This window comes from Augochlora pura, chromosome 7, assembly GCF_028453695.1.
Source record: "Augochlora pura isolate Apur16 chromosome 7, APUR_v2.2.1, whole genome shotgun sequence".
Taxonomy (NCBI): domain Eukaryota; kingdom Metazoa; phylum Arthropoda; class Insecta; order Hymenoptera; family Halictidae; genus Augochlora; species Augochlora pura.
Genome location: NC_135778.1, coordinates 34,261,725 through 34,283,852, shown reverse-complemented (window position 1 = coordinate 34,283,852; position 22,128 = coordinate 34,261,725). Strand labels below are relative to the sequence as shown.

Sequence of the window (22,128 nt, the reverse complement as noted above, 5' to 3'; positions counted from 1 at the left end):
ATGGATAAAATGGATAGAATGAATAGAATGGATAAAATGGATAAAATGGATAAAATGAATAGAATGGATAAAATGGATAAAATGAATAGAATGGAGAAAATGGGTAGAATTAATAGAATTAATAGAATGGATAAAATGGATAAAATGAATAGAATGGATAAAATGGATAAAATGAATAGAATGAATAAAATAAATAAAATGTATAAAATGAATAAAATAAATAAAATGGATAAAACGAATAAAATAAATAAAATGTATAAAATGAATAAAGTAAATAAAATCCTATTTCACTGGAACAAGAAGAGCGTCACCCATATTTGGGTCACGAGGCGACGAACGTGTTAATTGCCGAATTAACCCCTTGCGCTATAATAACGAGTCAGACTCGTGGTGAAATTTTTCCGCAAGGTCTACTAAATACGAATATTATTAATTTCTCCTAAACCGAAATCTAATTCGATTCTTCTGTTATTAACCCTTTGCACTCGGATGGTGACCTTGAGGCACCACTTAAATTATTACAGACGCTCCTTTAAATAATTTTTATATTATGAAAAATTACGTTTTAAAAAGTTATTAAAAGTGTAACTGTTGTTGCACGAGTTACAAGATTCAATTTCATATGCATAAAATACATTTTTACTATATAAAATGGAAATGCTGTGTGTCGGAAAAGTTATTTTAGAATTACAGTTAAAATTGCTTCGAGTGCAAAGGGTTAAAGTCTATAAACGAAAGCAAATAAAAGACAATAGAAAAAACGAAAATTGTTTGGTCCTATTAAGGAAAGTAATATGAACATTATCAATTTCTTCTACATGAAAATAAAAATAAATTCGTCTGTTATTCAAGTGTAGAAACAAAGGTAGACAAATATTGAAAACATAAAAATTGTCCGGTCCTATTAAAAAAAGTTATTAAGTAAAAATAAGTGCTAATCGTCGCAGCATGCCAGGAGCGACAATGCAAAGGGTTAAAGTGACCGCGTGAAACGATTCAACTGCTCCGGGTGTAAACTGGCCATCGCGTTGCAAAAGTCGATGGGTGTCCGAACGCGCTTGCCAGCCTATGTAGAAGCAAGGTTACCCTTTCTCATTTTAATTAGCAGAATCTACCGCAGAATCGGAAAACCTTTCGCGATTTTCCGCGGATAGACGGAGAATTAACGTTGACCGTGGATGGATCCTGATTTTCCATATTGAGAAATTTCAACTCGGGGATTCCGGGCTTTTGTTGCGACCCGTGCTTCCGTGAATCGTCCCGTACATTAGAAAAGCCTTCAGAGAGAGGGAGCGAATGAGAGAGAGGGAGCGAAAGAGAGAGAGAGAGGGAGATAAAGAGAGAGAGAGAGAGAGAGAGAGGGAGAGGGAGAGAACAGATGCCGGAGGAAGAGAAGATTTCGTCTTTGACAACAAACGTCGCGTTCCGCTCCGAAAGCTTTCACCCGTTCCCGTGGTTTTCCGCACGAATCTGTGTACACTGAGCTGCATTCTTGGTATGCATCCACCATGCCGCTGTGCATCGCGCTTTCAGCATCCACCAGCTATCGAAGGAGGATCATGTACGAGCGGGAACGGGAGACCGGGAACGGGAAACTTATCCGGCGGAGCGGCGGCGCGGTGCGCAGGAAGCGACCAGAAAATCGGTAAGCCGCCGGAAACTGCGGCCACCAGCCACCTTGTTAAACGCGGCGACGCATCGACGGCTGCGACGGGGAACATGTCGTCGGATACACGGCGACGCGACACCTGAAAATATTATCAAACTGGATATCTAATTTGCAACGCGCCACGTAAACCGAGCTTGTTACCCGCGCGCGCGGTTTTTAACGGAGCTCCTTGCCGGATCTTCGCCGGTTTCCGGCGACGCGTCCTCGAATGCGTGTTCGTCGCTCGGCTGCGTCGAGCCAGCCAGTTCGTCGCATATTTATTCGAACGCCGGCGTTCGCCGCGGTTCATCGGTGCAAACGGCGAGTCGATATCTTCGTCCGATCGAAAGTTCCAACGCTCGGTGCGTTCCGCGAGATAAACGCGTTCTTTTTCTCGTCTTTCGCTCTGCTCGAATTGTTCGGCCGCGAGCGTGTGCGCGCGCGCGCGCGCGCGTCGAGTGTGCTCGTTAATTTTATGCTATCTGCGAGAGCTTAGCGTCTCGATTGGAGATTTGTCGGAATCGTTGTCGCGAGTTTCAGACGTCTTCGAATCATTTCGGAGGTCGCTCGAACTGCGTCGCAGGCGGGCGAGATTGGGAGATCGTTTTGTAATCTTTCCGATCGAGGGTTCTTGACGTTTCAGATAGCAGATGGAAGCATGGAGAGCGTATTTTAGAACAGCGTTATTTGGAATTGCGAGATAATTTGTTGTTATTGTGTAATTAAGACGTGGCGGCTGACAGTTCATAAAAATAAGATTTATGGGTGCGAATTAAAGATAATATTTCAATAAGTTTTTATACGGATATTTCCGACTTTTGAGGTTGCAAATTAAAGCTGGCAGATTCTGGTTTAAGATAGATTTACCTAAGTTTGGAATAGTGACGGAATACTCGATGTCATGATGCCACATCTGTTAATCCCAATTTATAGCTTCAGAGCATGCGATTGCGTTTTAGAGGCTACTTCGGTTTAATGTAAAAATATGTTCCCAGAAGAATTTGTTAACTTTCAGTATCGCAAATTAAAGCTGAAAGATCCTACTTTATGAAAAATTCACTTATGTTCGCGGTAAAATACGAAGTAATGACGGAGAATTCAAAATCATGATGGAACATTGATTTATCCCAATTTGTAGATGGAAACGATTGCATTTTAAGGGCTAATTCGATTCAATTTTAGAATGCGTTCCCACAGGAATTTTTTAACTTTCAATATCGCAAATTGAAGCTTGAAGGTCCCAGTTCGTGACAAATTTACTTAGATTCGCGATAAGATTCGAAATATTGACGGAGAATTCAAAATCATTCAATTTGATTCAATTTTCGAGAATTCAATTTTAAAATATGTACCCACAGGAATTTTTCAACTTTGGATATCTACAACTATTGGATTTTGGATGAATATAAATTGAAGCTGGAATCTCGCATCTTATTATAGATATATTTATATTTATAAAAAAATTGATAATTCTATAAAAAATTAAGGAAAATATATCGCAAAATCATCTGACAACGTAGCGTCTGTCAAATTAATTTATCGACGCATTTCCGCGGGGCTATTTCAACTTTCGATATTGCAAATGGAAGCTGAAATATCGTTCTTCATCAAAGTTTCATCGGGCATCGTGGAAAAAGTCGAACGTTTTATCGAAAACTGAGAAAAATCAATCGCGAGTGGCTTGGATCGTAATTCCATGAAACGAAGTCGATCGACGAGTGCTTTTTCGAGGGAATTTTTCGAGCTTCCACGGCACTGCATTAATTATTATACATCAGTTGACCAAACAAATAAGACGCGCGGCGAGTCCGAGCGAAACGAGAATTTACCGTGTTAAATTTAGGATCCCTGCCGCGCACGGCGCAGACGGCTGCATGCATGATTCCGCCTTTCGGACGCTATTTTTTCCCCCTTGGATAGCGGACAAATGAATTTTGGAGAAGTCGGAAATTTACAGGGGTGTTTCGCCGCGGTGGGAAAAAACCGTGGCGGCGCCCGGCGGAAATAGATTTTTCCGGGAAGGAGAAAGAGGCGAGGAGCGACGCCGGTAAGTAGAAAGTGTAATACGCGCAGACGTTGTTCCGCGGGATCAGAAAATATATTCCACTGTTAGCCCCGTAACGGCGCGGATTCGGTGGCTCCGGAACAAACCCGGAGCCGTGGAAGCCGCGCGCGCTAACTACGCCGATGCTTTCTTTGATCCGAGCATGATCAAGTTTACGGGGGGTAAACCTGCGGAAACGGCGCAACCCGTTCTCGCCAGAGGTTGCCGCGCGCGAACGTCGATTTTTCTATGAATTTTCTTCGTCCCGCGTGCACTTATTTTCACCCCCGTTTTTATTATTACCAAACGAACGAAACCGTACATTGTACTTTGATACAGGAAAGATTGATTTAAAATACGCGACGCCGCAATGCCGCCGAAATATACGCGAAACTGTGCGCAGCAATTTTCGCCCCTTTGTGGAACGTGTTTGAAAAATACGGAACGCCAGAAACGAGTTAAAATATACAAAAAGCGCGTGTTGCGATAAATTGTTCTAAAATCCGCGCACGGTACGATGACGTTAATGCACGCGAAAACGCGTCTCGCAATTTCATCCCGCGGTTATTATAATTTCCTTTCGACCAGCCGAAACAGGGACAGACCGTGAAACGCGAACGCGCCGCGTGTCTTGCCGTTGCTATCGAACTTATTTGACAAAGAATCACTGTGAAAAACGCGGCAAACTGTAACGCGAGCGAGACGCGGCTCGCAATTTCACCCGCGCGAGTATTAACCGCTTTGTCCTGAAACGGATTCGTAGAACCGCAACGATCGGGTCCGTCCGGGCTCTGTGCCCCGCCGCGTTTCCGCTTGGAACTTCCCCGGAAAAAGAATTACTTTTGTCATCGTCGCGATCATTAGCGCGAGCGCGCATTTTTCCGCGAATAATCTCGCGATGAAACCTAGCGTGCTCTCCGTGTAACATAATATTGACAATTCCCCGGTAAATAATCCGTGTCGAAGCGGCCGGGGGCCGCACAAAGCGCGGTGAATTTTAAAAGACAGGATAAACCGTTTGCCTGCGAAGACAGAGCCTGTCAAAAGCGTCGACCAATGGGAATAATAGCGAAACAAAAAAAAATAAAGGGAACAAGAGAGGAGACCGAGCATTACAGGGGGGTGGTGGTGGGAACTTTGTCATGCAATCGCTGTAAAATCTGCGGGCCGGCGATCGATCGCGTCCAACGACCGGCAGCTGACAAAGACTCTCGAGCACACTTTCATCCGGTAAATAATCACGGAAATGAATCGATACGCGCGCGTTTACGTGCGCATGTAAATCATTCGACGCGAGGGCCGGTCGCGCGACCGCCCTACGACGAGCCCTGAAAAGCCCTGTATCGCCAAGTCATTGGCGAAAACGCCCCGCTTTTCTCGCCGACTGTACCGATTTCTTGTCCGCGACTTTGTATCTTTCGTCGATCAAAAATATTAGGTCGGGGAAAAATAAATCCATTATTTTTTCGATAGACGGCTGTAGCGATCGATATCTGTTAAAGTATCGATCAAACAATTTCAGATTGATGCAAAAATTCTTTTTCTGTTTTTTGTTTGGTCCCTTTAGTTGCGAGCTACAGGGTGTTGAAAATGGAAGTCAACATAGAGAAAATTTGGTACATTTTACAAATTTTCTTTGATAAAGGTGAAAATGCAGGTCAAGCAACTGAAATTGTGAATGGTGTTTATGGTCCTGATACTGTAACAGCCAATAACACGCAATTTTGGTTTCATCGATTCCGTTCAGATATTTTTGATGTTAAAGCTGCAGCTCGTACAGGTAGGCCTGCCGTAGAAAATGTTGACAAAATTACAGAAATAATCGAAGTTGGTCGGCATGTTAGCAGTCGTAGCATCGCCCGGGAGCTAAAGATCGACCATGAAACGATTTTAAACCATTTGCACAAAGCTGGATTTAAAAAGAAGCTCGACGTTTGGGTGCCACATCAATTAAGACAAAAAATCATGATGGTTCGAATTTCCATCTGCGATGTTTTGGCCAAACGTAATGAGATCCCATTTCTTGACGACCCATTCCTTGAACGCATGGTGACTGGGGACGAGAAATGGATCATGTTACGACGGCAACACCGAAGGTCGAACGTGCCTAGCCATCCCTTCAGCAATTAAATGTCCACAAATCAACAGAGAACCGAGGTGACAACAGACAGAACACGACGAACGCAGACAGAACTAAAAACAAACTCGATCAGAACTAAATTCAACCTCCAACAGAATGAAATTCAGTCAAATATAATGCACACAGATCGCAAGACAAACTCGAACGTAACGCATACAAAACGCAACCTAAGTCGAACAGAACACATTTAAATCAACTGGAACGCATTCAGAACACAGTCAGAAATCGCGAACATTATACCTGTACAGTGTTGTGTTAATAAAGTGTAAATAGAAGGACACAAGCGTCTTCGTCGCTACGGCATTGTAACAAACGTGTAAACAGATCACATGCGACAACATTGTGCGAGAACGTTCATGGTCAAAGCCTGGTGAAGCAGGTCAGACGGTGGCCAAACCAGGACAAATTATAGAACAAAACGGTGCATATTTGACCTAAATCGGTCAATCGGAAACATGTTAAATAAAGTCTTGAAGTTTACGTAAAAATAATGGATATCTTTTTCCTCGACCTAACATTTCTTATTTCTATAGAAACGCTATACTTTGCGTCGGACTCGGTTTCGTTCGAATATCGAGAACCAGCGACCGCTGCGGGCCCCAATTAGGGGCGGCGGGTGGACGATGAATTAGGAGCTATCAATTCGCTGCCGAAATCGGCCGTTGGATCGGGCACTGTGCGCTTTTATTGTCGGAAGTTTCGCTTGAAATATGAGATCGAACGATTTTCGGATCCGGGGATATTTAATAAAGAATCCCAGCGCCGCATGGCCGACGCATATTTTTCGCCGGAGAAACGCATTCGCGCGGGCATAAATCACTCGGGCGTTAAATTAGCATTAGACAAAGGCCGGGGAAGCCTGGGAAACAAGTGATATTCGCTTTCCGGTTGGCAAAAAAAAAGGTCCTCGTTGCCACGCGGAGCCACAGGTGTTCCCGTTACACTCATATTTAAATGAAATTATTCCCGCGGCCGAAAGAAACGCGTCTTGCCACGCGAATGTTCCGCCGGCCCGTGAATTTATTCATCGGAATAAATAGAAGATCAGCGAAATTTAAGCGAAATTATTTCACTGGCCGAAAGAAATTACTTGCGGAAATTCTAATTCGCGATTAATATAACGTTCGGAGTCGTTGCATTGTTTCAATTAGGATTATCCCCGAATTCCGCGCGAGATCTCGCGGATTTGTATAGATTTTTATTAATTCGTTGTTTAGCGCGACGTTTCAGCTTTCATTTGCGATATCGGACGTTGAAAAATCTGCGCGGGAAGCGTTAACAAATAATTTCGAAGCAACCCCATGACTATCGATCCTGCTTCTGGCCACTTTATTGACAGGCTCTTCTCAATTTTTTCCACGATATTGTATTTTTCCGTAATCCTAAATAAATTTATCGCGAAGCACGATCTTATACCTTTCATTTGCGATATCAAAGGTGCAAATATCTCCATGGGAAGGCAATGAAAAATAATTTCAAAGCAACCGGGTCATGCCAGATCCTGCATCTGGGTTCTCTATTGACAGGCTTTCCTCAATTTTTACGACGATATTGGATTCTCCCGTAATCCTAAATAAATTTGTCATAAAACACGATCTTCCAGCTTTCATTTGCGATATCAAAAGTTCAAATATCTTCGTGAGAAAGCGTTCGAGAATTATTTCGAATCTCCACCGTAGCTTCGAATCATATTTCCGAGTACCCTATTAAGTACATAAGTATCCTATACTCAATTTATACTACATACCCGAATTTTTTTACCAAACCTAAACAATTTTACAATAAATTACGATCTTGCAGCTTCAATTTGCGATATCAAAAGTTCAAATATCTCTGTGAGAAAGTATTGTACTTTTATTTTGAATCTCCACCATAGCTTCGAATCATATTTCCGAGTCCTATAAATCCTATACTCAATTTATACTACACAATCGAATTTTTTTCCAAACCTAAACAATTTTATAATAAATTACGCTCAACAAGTTTCAATTTGCGATATCAAAAGTTTCAATATCTCCGTTTCAAAGTATCGAATGATAATTTCGAATTATCCCCTACACCTGTCCCATCCGAACGAAGTCGTACCGTCGACGACTCCGCCATGGAGATCGCGTAAAAACCGCGCTTGCGGCCGGCCGCGTTATTAATCGGCGATTTTCAAACTTCTTCTTCGAGGAAAAAAATATCGCCGGACAAAGGAGAGACACAGAGCGCCGCGGCTTCGCGCTCGCCCCGTAAGGACATATTACATGAATATTTCATCGGACCTGTCGCGAGCCGATCGCCGTCGAATTTCAATGCGGCTTTCATATGGATAGAAAACGCCGCCTTTGTCGGCCGCGAATAAACAGCGATATCGCGAAAATAATTTGCGGCCAACTTTTCCCATAAAACGGCGGTCGACGCGTCGCCGATCGGCAAAGGGGTGGGGGGAGGAGGAGGAAGATCGCGTTTTTCGCCGGTCTCCACGAACAATGCCGGGCCCGATATAATTAAGATAGCGGCCGTGTATCGTTAACGAAGTCTTCCGGAACTTTCCCCGGAATAAAGATGGCGGCCCGCGATTCGCCATTCAATGGGAGTTCGCGAGATTAATGCGCCGTGCAGCGGCGAGTCGTCGCTCGCCGACCGCTACAAATTCAGGAGCGCGGCTAGAGGCGTCCTCGCTAAATCGCCTGTGAAAACTGAACCGAGGTGAGCACCGTGCCGCTACAGGGTGTCGGAGAAGTAACGCCGTCGCGGAGTCCAGGTTCCAGCCGAGGATCGGTCGGAAACGATTAAAGAACGCAAATAGAGCGAAGTCGGTCAACAATTATCCCAGCGCCGACACGGTTTCATCTTTCCATCGGAATTAATTACCGGGCCGTGGTCCCCATCGATTTCACGAACTCGTCGTAGAATCCATCCGGAGCGCGGCAGAATTTTTTCAGCCGGAATAGCACGGTTTTGGGAATAATATTATGTAGATGACCCAAGGTGAGGAATTAGGTGGGCTGCTTCTTCTCAAAGATCTTTATTCGACTGCCCTTTCTCTTCGGAAAAAGGGCCTCCTCCCCTCGATGAACCGTCTCATCACCCAAACAGAGACCTCCTTATCTCGGAAACATAAATAGTGCGCCGCCTGACCGGCGACCATCTCAGAGGATCGCTTACAATTAGGACCTTGAACAAGTTCTCGCTGTTTTCTTCACAAAATAAAAACCTAATTTAAAATATAACGTTTAAAATCGATTCACTCAAAGTATTGGCCAATACTGGAGGCCACTTTCTCCCATCTCTCTGGCAAAGAAATATAATAAAAGAATTTCGCGTGGGAAAAACAATTTTACCACTTTAAGCAAAACCACTTTATTCACAAAACACCACTTTAGGCAGAAAAGTAGACATCTTCGGAACCAATAAATAAACACGTGGCTGACACTACAGTTCAGTGCAATCATGCACTGAAATTTAAGGTGACATGCAGTACTTTATTGCCGATGAGTCACCATTAGAAATTCCATGCACTAATGCTATCTTTTGAGAAACAGCGAGAACTTATTCAAGGACCTAATAATTAATCGAACAAGGAGATCGGTGGTCCTGTGACGAACGGTCCGGGTCAAAGCGACCCGAGGATCGCGGCCTTCGGCACAAAGGAGCTCCCGATAATCGTATCAGCCCGAAGAAAATATCGAGGTTTATTGGAACGTCGAGCGCGAACGAGCTTCAATCGGCCGTGAGGAAAATAACGAATGATCGGGGGCGGGGCGTTCGCGAGCGGGGAAATCGAACTGATCCCGCTGTATTCAGGGATCGAAAAACATCGGTAGCAAATGACAATTAGAAACTCCAATGAAACGGTAAATTGCTTCCGAATCAGACAGTACAAAGTTCTTGCGGCGGCGTCTCCGGTTTTTCGCATCGCATCCTCGCGGCTTTCTTATCATAATCTCGCCCGTTGAACCGGGGATAATGCGCTCGGTAATTCTGGTCGGAAGTACGTCTGCGAGTGATCGATTCTCGCCGCGTCTCGATATTAATCGCCTCGGAAAATTTTCGGGAGAGGGAAAACCGTCGGGAGAGATAGAAGAAAAAAAAACGCGACGGAGGGAATCGTTCGCGAAAGAACAAAGCGTCGCGATTTTTATTGGAAACCTGCACGGATCTGTCTTAAACCAGGATCTTCCCTCTACAATTTTCGATGTCGAATGTCGAAATAACTTCACGGAAATCTATTGAAAAATGATTTCGAGGCAGTCGCCTCTGTGCAAATGATTTTGCCTTCACGAGCTATCGACTGACATTAATTCCAATTTTCGCTACCACATCGAACCGTTTAATAATTTGAAACAATTCCATCGTAAACTGCGATCTACCAGCTTCGATTTGCGACCCCAAAAGTTGACGAATTCCTATGGGAACGTATTCTGAAATCGAATCGAAAACAGCCCCTTGAAACGCAGCGACTACCTCCAAATGTATCAATCGGAATTGATGGGTTTTTCGTGGAGTTTCTAAATTTTCTGGTGTAATTTTGAAAGAGAACGAGGAACCTCGGAAGAGAACAAAAGAGGCAGAAAGGGGGGAAAAAACGTGGAAAAGGTGAAAACAAGAGAAGCATAGAAAATTGTTTGAGGAAGAAAAAGGAAACGGAAGAGAGAATCGTCGAGGAGCTAAAAGATAAAAAGAAAGCGAAAAGGGAAGAGTGAAAAGGAAAAAAGAATTGTCAAGGAAAAGAAAAGAGAGAGAGAGAGAGAGAGAGAGAGGGAGGGAGAGAGAGCGAATCGTTGTGAAAGAAAATAAAAACGAAGAGTGAGTCGTCGGATAAGAAGAAAAAAGGACAGAGAGAAAGGGAGCTCGCGAAAAAGCGAGAGGCGGGGGGGGAGGGAGAGATCCTTTAAAATTGAAAGGACACGGAAACGGTAGGAGTACACGGAATGAATCGTAGCGAGTCGGCTAGGATGGCCTTAATGTGTTTTTAAGCATTCGTGTAACGTAACACTTGCGAGCCGGTGATTTATCATTGGCTCTCTCGACTTGTACATACTTAGCGAGTTATCGGGCGGCACGCGGCGCGCTGCGTCGACCGGAGAAAAACGCGCGGGCTTCGATTCGCGACACCTCGCCGGGGCGGCCAAGGTAAATATTTACAAAAAATCCGGATCCCTCGCCGGAGATCATTTTTTAATGCGCTGTCGCGTCCTCTGAACCTCCTCCCCGACCTCCCAAGCCTTTGCATTACTATAATAAAGTTAACCCTTTGCACTCCGTTGTCCCCACTCAGAGGACATCGTAATTCTAGTATACGTCTAAACATTAAAGTTTATTAGCGATTTGCAACTTTTTCTCGCTGTCTACAAATTCATAGAAATCGAATATTATTATAACAATATTACATATACGTATACGTGTATAACGTATTTATAATAATATAAATTGTTCATAAGCGCTGGCAGGTAACATCCATGACGGCGCGAAGTGCAAAGGGTCAATAATTACTTTATCAATTGCGTGATCTCGTAAAACCGAATGATCCCGCTGAATGAAAAGACGGGAAGCCACGGAATCAATACACTATAGCTCTTAGATTTGCAATACGTACGTTGGACGATGTTTGGCCGATGTTACGCCAATGGCCGTCGACGGTGTCACGCGTTTATATTACTCGATGGACGCGGAACAACGCGAGTACGCGCGCCTTGTTACGGGGTGGGGGACGGGGGGGTGTCGGCGGGCGCGGGGGCGGGGGGCGGGGGGGGGGGGGGGAGGGGGGGGGGCTGATAGCGCCGGCGTGGGGCCGCTGTCAAATGGGATTCGCCGGACACTTATATTTACAGCGGTGTGCATTAGTCAGTGACGAATTATCGAAGTCGATATTCGAGCCGATCTCCCGTGCCGGGGGTCCGCTGACAAATTAATCTGTTCCGTAAATCTTCCGGCCGGCTTCTATCGATCATCCTAACGCTTCTTTCCCTATTTTTCCCCTTTCTAACGTTTATTTTTCGGAACGCGGAGGACGGCCGGGGGGGGCGGCGGCAGAGAGAAATACATTCTATTGTCTTCCGATGGCTGCGTCCCGTCCTGATTTTCGATGCTTCATCACGACGGTGATTCCTCTTTTCCATTGTCCGCATTGTTTCGTCTTATTTGCTTCAGACTTTGCGATTCGATCGTCTCTGACGATTCTAACGCGTTGGATTTATAAATCTGCGACAATCGTCTTCTATATCGCGAGAGAAAAAATTATTTGTAACATGGAAGTTTCAACGAGTAACGAAACTAATTGCTTGCTTGGTGTCTGTACTATTTGTTCTATATAAATTACTTGAAACGGTAAAACTTGTTTCTTACTCACTTTAACGCGACTTCGATGGTTATGTCAAGGTTTCAATGGTTACCGATTAATTTATCATTCGATCGCTCGACGCGATATTATTCAGGAAATACGCGAGTTCTTCGATGACAATAAACAGAGATTAATATTTATGGTAATCCAAATAAGAAAGAATAATTCAATGATTTCCAGAGTTATTTGACCACCTTGCGCTATAATAACGAGTCAGACTCGTGATAAATATTCAATGCTGGTTCTAATAAATACGAATGTTATTAATTCGAGATAGAATTGGATTCTTCTGTCATCAAAGTCTAGACACGGAAATAAATAAAGGAAAAGATAAAATACAAAAGATAGAAATTATTTGGTCCTATTAACCACTTGCGCTACAATTGCAAGGGGTTACTACTACAAACGCGAGTCAGACTCGTGACGATGATTTTATGCAAACTATACTAAATATGAATATTCATTCCTTCTATGTCAAAAATAAATTCTTCTGTTATCAAAGTATAGAAACGAAGGAATTAAATCGAACAATTCTAAATAATATATTTTCTATCTTTGACCCTTCAACTAAATGATTCTCATTAAATTGAATTAGATCAATTATACTAATTATATTAATAATATGACCATATTGATTAAATCCTTCTCGATATAATATAATTCGATTTTTAACAACTAAATATATATTAAACGAATTCTTAAATTTATCCAAAAAATCATTTTATCCAAATCTAATTATCTTTATCTTAATCCTCCGTAAGACAATACGGAAATACGGAATGCCACGAAGTAGAAATCGTTTCTTGTTTGAAAAGGACGAATTGTTTTTCCGACGCGAAATTCTTTTACTGCCAGAAAGATGGGAGAAAGTGGTCTTTAGCAACGGGCAATACTTTGAGCGAACCGATTTTCAACGTTATATTTTAAATGAAGCTTTTATTTTGGGGAAGAAAACAGCGTGAACTTATTCAAGATCCTAACATATTGTTTTATAATAATGCGTTACGATGAAACGTGCTCCGAATCTGGTTTCGCGGGAAACGATAACGAAGATGTCCGGATGTCGGTCGATGATAACGGAACAACGCTCGGACAGACGCGGCGCGCGCAATAAGGTAAACGAACGATCGCGGAATGATAATGTGTACGGTACATAGTTGGACAAATAGGCGACGGCTCGTAATGTATGCGCAGGCTACAAGTCTATTTAGAAGGGGACACGTCCCCGTGCAAATTGTACGATCAATTTTCTATTGGAAAGCGAGGATTTACATAGACGCGTTGCCGGCCACCTACTCCCCCCCCCCCCCCCTTCCCCCCCCCTTTTTTTTGGCGGTTCGAAAATCGCGAGGCGAGGGCGGGGGGGGGGGGGGGGGGGGCTGCTCTCGGCTACGGGGCCGCGCGGTGCCAACCTTCCCGAAATTAATCAATCGGCGACCGTTCGATTCCGAACGGCACCGGTATAATCGCCGATTATCCCGGATCTCGTCGCATTTTCATACGGCGCGATCGCTTCCACTTTTTATCGACCCCTTCTCGCCCGTGCACCTGTTCAATCGCGCCGCCTCTCGCCGATTTCACGATCGCTCACGGCGAGCCGCGTCGTCTTCATTATTTCGCTCTCTGTTCCACGGAGATGCGAACTTTACACGCAATCGATTCGAATGGTAAAGCTTCCTCTTCACGATCGCTAATCGAAAATTAATGTACGATCTTTATTACCTAATATGACGGAGCTTCGAAGATTGACGACTTTCACCTGCGAACGGGTTGTGTTAATTGTTATCGGCGAACGCGTGCTGTATTTTTAATTGTTAACACTTTATCGGCCGGTCATCAGATCGTAAAAATTTTTGTTTCTATTTTGATTTTATTTATCTTATTAATCGCGAATGATATTTAATGTTCAAAGATGTATATAATAATATTGAAGCTTGTAGTACAATCTAACAGGTTAATCTCAATAATAGATAACAAATTAAGGGTTACTATGGTAACCGATTCACAGGCTGCCGATCAGGGAGAAAAGCCGATTTATAGGCTATCAGTCGATAAAGTGTTAAGATTATTAAGAAAAATCGTAGGTGATGTTTCTTAGAACGGTTTTAAAGGTGAAAGTGTCCTCTTCAAAATCACTAATTAAAATATGATTTACGATCACTTTTGCACATCTTGTACAGCTTCGAATCAAGAGCCTTGAACTTGCGACGACGATCGAACGCGCGTTTCATTTCTGTCTTGCAGAATTTCTAAAAAAAAGACGAAGCTTTTTATAACGATCCCGAAGAGCGAAGTTTCTTTTTTAAAAGCACAGATTGAAATTTGATTTACGATTTTTTTTTGGCCCGCTTCGCAGAGTTTGAAATACTATCAATTTACAAGAATAACCTAGACGGCAAACTCGTGCTCCGTTTTTCATTATTAGAATCGCTAAAAGAGATCATAAATTAAGTTTTATTTTTTAACAGACTTGAAAAAGGATGCTTGCTCTTTGCAACCACATATTAAAAGCGAATTTACGATTGTTCTCGATCGTTTCATAATCTCGGAACGAGAGGCGTGAATTTGTGATAATATAAGCGGCCAGCCGACGCGTGCACCATTCTGTTTTATAAAACGACTGAAAGAAATCGCAAGTGAACTTTATTAACCACTTCCCGTGCCATTTAGCTCGACGAAACTCGGGCCCGCGCGCTAAACAGACCAGACTGATGTTTGTAAACAGTCGCAATACGATCCGAAATGTAGATGCCCGCAATGTTTTCTTATATTTTAATAATTGAACTGCTTCGTAACAGCAACGACAAGAATCGTGACTAACTGTTCTGACGTACTGAGAGAAACTAACGTTCGGTCACGAGCGTAACGGGCAAAAAATCAGTCCGCGAGCTCGGCTTGTTATGTTTACGTTTGGCCCAAGTATGTGTTCGCGACACAGACTCGCGATGTTTATGTTTGGCCCAAGTATCTGTTCGCGAGACTGACTCGCGATGTTTACGTTTGGCCCAAGTAACTGTTCGCGAGTCTGACTCGCGATATTCATGTTTGGGCAAAAATCTTCATCGCGAGTCTGACTCGCTAAAGTACGGGAAGGGGTTAAATTAAATTCGACGAGCGAGTCTTCCTCTTCGGAACAGCTAATTCGAACTTAATCCAAGATCTTTTACGGCCGCACAGCTTCGACCGTAAACCGCGAATTTAGAATAATAGAACCTCGCGAGCTAGCGAAACACGTGCTCCATTTTCGATCTCTAAAACATCCAAAAAGAAATTCATAGTTTAACTTTATCACGCTAAATTTAAAAAACGATCTTTCCTCTTCAGAACCGCGGATTAAAACTTGGAGAACGGAGATAACCGTCGGCTACGTTCGAGCGCTTCTTTCTCAAACATTCCGTTTCTTCGGTATAACACAAAGGCATCTTCCACGGTAATACCTGGCCGGCGCGCGTTATACCCGGTGTACAAATTGAACGTTCCCCGTGCACAAATCACCGAACAACTACGAAATCCATGGAGCTCGGGCGTTAGTTCTCTCTATAGAATGTCCAGCGCCGGTACGTTCGCTCTCGGAGAGGCGGACCAAGTTTGCCCCGAAGTATAATAAGATCCCGCGCGTTAATGCCCGACGTCTCGGGCGAGTTCGGCTACGCTGGCCGGGGCTACGTCATTATTGCTGATAAACTTTTCCGGGAGACGAGATCACGGTTAAATAAATAGGATCCCGCGGACGCATAAATCTTTCGGCCGAGACGCGGAAACGTGACTGGACTCTGGCCCGATGAATTTTCAAGATTTATCGCCGTGCCGCGAGTAACTGCTTAATCGAGTTAGTCAGGACACAGGGATGGGGAGAGAGCGAGAGAGAGAGAGAGAGTAAGTAAGAGAGTAAGATAGTAAAATAGTAAGAGAGAGTAAGAGAGAAACATAGTAAGAGAAAGAGTAAGAGAGTAAGATAGTAAGGGATAGTAAGTTAGAGTAAAATAGCAAGAGTGTAAGAGAGAGTAAGATAGTAATGAGATAGTAAGATAGAGAGAGGAAGAGATAGAGATTTTCATCGCGCCGCGAGCACGTTCGAATCACCGTTAATTGCAATTCCTTCCGATGGTATCTGCCGGTAAAGACTGCCGGCTGCCGCGCGCACCGGCTTTCGAATTCGAATGCTAGATCAAGTGCTAATTTCGTAGTTCCGAGCCACTTAACGTTTACACCGGCTCGTATTTCCGTTTCTTGCCTCAAAGTGCGAGCCTAACAGCAGAAACGCGATACCACGCCTTCGCTTTGCCTACGGATATTATTTCGTCATAGGCGTATCGGGTTGTGGCCCATCTACACCCCACCGACCGCGATTGCGGGAGGGCATGGCGAGCTTTCGAGCGAACGGGTCTATTTCGAATTACAGTTTCTATGGTGTAAAAGTTACCTCTAAAGTTATATACTAAACTAGTTAATCGCTTACGAGCTTATCGATATTTAAAATTATATAATAAATTAAATTATCGATATCTAAAATTATTTACTAAGTTAACTTATCGATATCTAAAATTATATACGAAATTAATTTATCGATATTTAAAATTATGTAATAAATTACATTATCGATATCTAAAATTATATACGAAATTAACCTATCGTTACAGTATATTTATTAAATATTTTCGATCGGTAATTCTGTAGAAAATGGAATTTGGTGAAATTATTTATTTAACCCCTTGCGCTATCGCTCCTTTTATGCTGCGACGACTAACACTTATTCGTACGTAACCCCTTGACATAACCCTGACAAGTCTGGCACGTCATAGAGATTTCTATTGATATCTTGTTAAGTATAAATGTTAATCCGTTCTTTTAAAGCGGAATCAAATTTTGTCCTCTTGCCATCGGTATCTAACCATTTAAGTAAATATGGACAAATGCAATAAATATTTTTTCTTTTCCTTCTAAGAAATTAGTACGATCCAAAAAATTCTAATCATAGTAATTATAAAGAAAATGGTACAGCAAGGGGCTAATAGAGCTTGCATGAAATCTTCGCCACAAGTCTGACTCGTTGTTATAGTGCAAGGGGTTAATAATATATTGTCTTGAACGGAAACCGTGAATTTATAATATGTAATTCCTTTATTCGGTCGCGCCAACTGTACAAAGTGTATAAATACTGATATATCGTCGAAGAGGCGGGTGAATTTAACGGCGAGATATTTGAAATAGTCTAATGACATGGTATATAATGAGACGATATCACGTATCGTTAAACGATGCATCATATTGTATCGTGTACCATTAAATAATGATGCATCGTATCGTGTATCGGTTAATGATCGGAATGTAAGTATTCATTTACGGTAATTAATGTTGATATGAAATACTTCCGATACCGTGCCGGACGAACCGAATCATTTAAAAACGTTGAAATTACACGGATCCGTGTCGATAAAGCGAAAAATGCGTCGTTTTAAATAAAATCGGAGAGGTTATGTATTATACGCGGAGCAACTTGAAACACCGAAACGTAGGAAACAGACGCTTGCGGTGGAGTGTATTTAGAAAAATCAGAGACGCGTGCGGCCACTTAAAAGTGACTATTTGAATAAACTCCGAAACACGCGGGTACCGTTAAAAATCATCAAAGCCGCGAAAGTCAAACACGCGTCGAAGCAATTTGGAAATCGTCGGGCACGCGTGGAACTGTTTGCATATGTCAAAAAATACGCGAGCGAATTTTCGAGAAAAAAGAAGGTTAGGATTTATCGGGGCAAATTAAAAAGCGCGATTTAAGAAAAGTCAGGTTATGTCGGGTTATAATACGCGAGCGAATTTTCGAGAAAAAAAAGGTTAGGACTTATCGGGGCAAATTAAAAAGCGCGATTTAAGAAAAGTCAGGTTATGTCGGGTTATAATACGCGAGCGAATTTTCGAGAAAAAAAAGGTTAGGATTTATCGGGGCAAATTAAAAAGCGCGATTTAAGAAAAGTCAAACGAACCTAACGGACGGAAGAAATATGGAAGCGTTGCGAACGAAGTCGGGAATTTACTGGAGCAATCCGGGGGAACGGCGAAACAACCGGAGCCGATTTAATAAAATTAGGGACGACCTTGGTTCTCCGTGAAACCAAAGTGGTCGTTCAAATTCCCCGTATAATTTCCAGTGTATCGGAAGCTGATTAATCTTCGAAAATCGCGGTACTTTCGGGCCGATCCGGCGGAACAGTATTAATTCGATAAAACCTCATTGATACCTGCTCACCGAATTTCCACGGTTCGCGATGCCGCGCCCCGGCACACAATGCATTTATGCACAATTTCAGCTCGACCGGCGCCGCGCAAAAAACCTTCCCATTTTTTTCCCCAGAACAATGCGGATTTTTTTATCGACAATTAAAGCGAGCATAAGGAAAGCCCTAAGTCTCTGTTCGCGCCGGAACGACCACTTTTTAGCTCGCTGTTACCACACCCTCGCCGCGAAAAATTCTTAACTTGCGCGACTCTTAACGGACGCGGCAGCGTCTTAATTAACAAAATTTCTTTTAATCGCAGCTACAGTCGGTCCCATAAGTATTCGCACCCTCGATGCTTGTCAAAGAAATTTGGCGAAACCGAGGGACGCGTGTAAGCTTTTGCAATAAACTTTTTTTTATTTGCAAAATTACGATCATTTTTATTTTATTACGATCATTCTTACAGAACCCAGATGCACCCTTTGAACTGGAAAATAATTAACGCGATTCGACTACGCGTGTTTTTAATAATATTTGTCGAATTATTTAACGATAATGTTGCACATACAAAAATGAATTATCGTATTTAAGAAAGAATAATGCACGTTTAATTATTCGAGAACGTGATGTCGATTCGACGAATAATTCACCGACGATGTTGGAAACGTAAAAATTAATTAACAGTCTCGGCGCTCGGTATGTAAGAATTAATTAGCAAATTTCAATACAATCGGACAATGAATGCGAAAATTAATTAGGAAGTTTTGAATGACTCGACGACGCTCCCCAGATACGACTCGAGACATAATTCGTTAGCGAAACCCGCGAACGCAAAAATTAATTAGTTGATGTAATTCGGGGACGATGCATTAGAAACTATTTTTTAACGACGATCCTATACAGAGAGAAATTAGCACGAGTGTGGAAAAATAATAGATTGTTATGAAATGTGACAGTCGATTTAAAGATGTGAAAGGAATCCACGATTTTTATATTTTTAAATTGAATTTAAAAAATGAAGAGTATGCAGAGCTATGGATGGTCGTTGACTTTTTGAGAACAAGGGCATCGTATGATCTATTAACCCTTCGCACTCGAACCCATTTAAAATGCAAATCTAGAATAAATTTTCTGGCTTCCAGCGTCTCCATTTTATGTAACAATATTTAATTCATGCATATGAAATCGAGCCCCGTGACTCATAATAATAGTTACACTTTTAACAATCTTTAAATCTAAGCTTTGGCAGTGTCTATTAACCCTTTGCAGTCGGAGCCATTTTAATTAGAAATCCAAAATATTTCTTCAGACTTACAGTGTTTCCATTTTATATAATCTGCAACATTTTATACATTATTAAATTGAATTTTATGGCTTATATAACAGATAAAATGTTAATTTTAAAATTAAAATGTTTTTAAAATTTTAAAATGTTAATTTACAAAATTAACAATTTTTTGAATATTAGTAAATTTGATAAAGATTATTTTAAAGCGTGATCATTGTTAGAGGCGCCTGAGAGTCGCCATTCGATCGCAAAGGGTTAAAAATAATTTTGGAATTTGTTAAAGTAATTTTAATGGCGCCGCAGAGTCGCCACTCGAGCGCTAAGGGTTAAAAGCGTTCGCGGGTGATCGATCGACGACTCGTCGTCGTCAGGATTCGCCTAATTTCGCGGGAGGGCCAGGACGCGCGGTATGATCGAATTTCGAGGGTCACGAACGGAACAACGTCCGTTCTGTGTTGTACGCATTAATTCGATAATTATAACAACTGGCACTTCAGGACCGCCGTTAATATTTCCGCCTATTAATTCGCGGATAATAGCCGGGCCGACGCGCGTACACTTTAATTACAAACTGACAAGCCTTTTTCTGCAACCCGGCCCCGGCTCGCGCGCGCGCGAGAGAGAGCATTGCGTTTAATTAATCCCAGCGTTCGATTAATTCGTTAAACGATCGGTGCCCGAATTAATAGCGGCCGCCCCGATGCTCTATTATCGGGACACCTTGCCAGCGCGTCCGATCCCGACCACCCCCCTGCTTCGACCTTCTAATGAATTTTTTTTCCGATTCACTCGGAGAGAGTGCAGCTCCCTCTTTACAACCACTAATTAAAACTTGATCCAAGACTATCTTTTTTTGCTCGTCTCGCCGAGCTTTGAGAGGTGTCGCGATACGGTAACGCGACCCGCCGCTGTACATGTGCCGCGCAGCTTTCTTTCAGAAAATTTGCTGGAGAACAAAAATATCGCCCGTGAAGTTTCTTACGACAGCTTCCTCTTCGAAACCGCTAATTAAAAGTCAATCTATGACTTCGTTCGGCTTTGCGACGAATCATCGAACGAACATGTGAACGCGCGACACTCGATTGCGAATGGTCGAACGCGTGCCCACGGAATTGCCTGACGAAATTGCTGAAAAAAAATCGCGAACGAAGTTTCTTCCAACAGTTTTAAAGAGTGAAGTTTCCTCTTTAAAGCCGCTAATTAAAACTTGATGTACTGTTTTTTTGCTCATCTCCGCCGGACCTTTTGAACGAAAATTGTAAATTTTCGATAATGCGAGCCTCGAGCGTGTAGGTCGCCCCTGTTTTTCGTCCGCAAAATGATGAAAAAAAGAATCGGGCGTCAACTTTTGTGTAGGCGTTTCGAAGAGGAGACTTTGATCTTAAATACCGTTGTAATGTTATTAAGGAAGAAAATTTTGCCGCTTTCTCGCGGACGTTTGAATTACCATCGTTTTCGAGGTACTATACATAGTTCTATAGTTTCCGTAAATTCGCAGCGGACGCGGTATCGTACAACGCGATACGGTATCGTACAGGAGCGGGGCACAAGGCGGGAATGATTAATGGTGGACGAAAGTAGAAGGTCGAAGCTTTAGAATGAGCACAGGTAGAGGAAGGTTGTCGGATTTTTGTGCGGCAAGTTTGCAACGGTTTGAAAGATCGACGATATTCCGGTGATAATGCCGCGCGCCGTCATTAATCAGATCCGATTGGCCGAGCCGCGCGAAAAAAAAATGGAATCGCGACGATTCGATCGACCGAATGATGGAAAATAGTTCCGAAACAAAAGGGAGGGTTAATGCCGTTTAACGGGCGATTAGATTGTCACGGGATCGCATTCACGGTGTCAAAACTTCGTTAATTTTCAGCGGTTCGCAGCAGGCAGCGCGCGTTTAACATCTTCCACCGATTAATAATCCCGGTGTCCGGTACGTGACTCGTCGGATTGATTCCGAAACTTGAAATTAACCAGGAATTTCGCATAATATTGCTGCATTAAAGGCATCTATCGATCGCGTTAACGAGTGTCCATAAACGATACATCGTCCACGGGCACGGGTGTAATAAGAGTAATTGTAACCGTTCCCTCGATTGTTCCACGATTAATGGTCGCGGCCGCTCTAATTATTCTGTCTTTCGTGACAAACGTGTTTGCCCCGATCTTGAAGCCTACCTCCCCCCATCGGTTCGCGGAATCGGCCGATTAATGAGACAACTCATTTTTACGTCCATGCTAATCGAATTGTCCGCGGGCTCGTTCATTCTCGCGATAACAGACGGCCAGCAATTTTCGCGCGACCTACGCTTCCGACAATTTTTCTTTTAGTTATCGCGCGGTTATCTTTCTCACGGGTTCAATATATTAGAGAGTCAATGAGGTATTTTATTTTGTAAATTAGATATTCGATTTTGCGATTTAGATATTTTATTTGTTAGATACTTTATTTGTTAGATACTTTA

The 22,128-nt window shown here is 42.8% G+C and overlaps 1 protein-coding gene across 1 annotated transcript; it reads left to right on the top strand.

The window, feature by feature from the left end:
- Nucleotides 1–5,282: 5,282 nt before the first annotated feature.
- On the top strand, nt 5,283–5,822 carry LOC144471997 (histone-lysine N-methyltransferase SETMAR-like). Its single transcript, XM_078184627.1, has one exon. The coding sequence runs from the start codon at nt 5,283–5,285 to the stop codon at nt 5,820–5,822; it is 540 nt and encodes a 179-aa protein (XP_078040753.1).
- The last annotated feature ends 16,306 nt before the right edge of the window (nt 5,823–22,128 follow it).

Coding starts and splice junctions, on each gene's coding strand:
- LOC144471997 (XM_078184627.1), top strand. CDS start 5,283: ATGGAAGTCAACATAGAGAAAATTTGGTACATTTTACAAATTTTCTTT.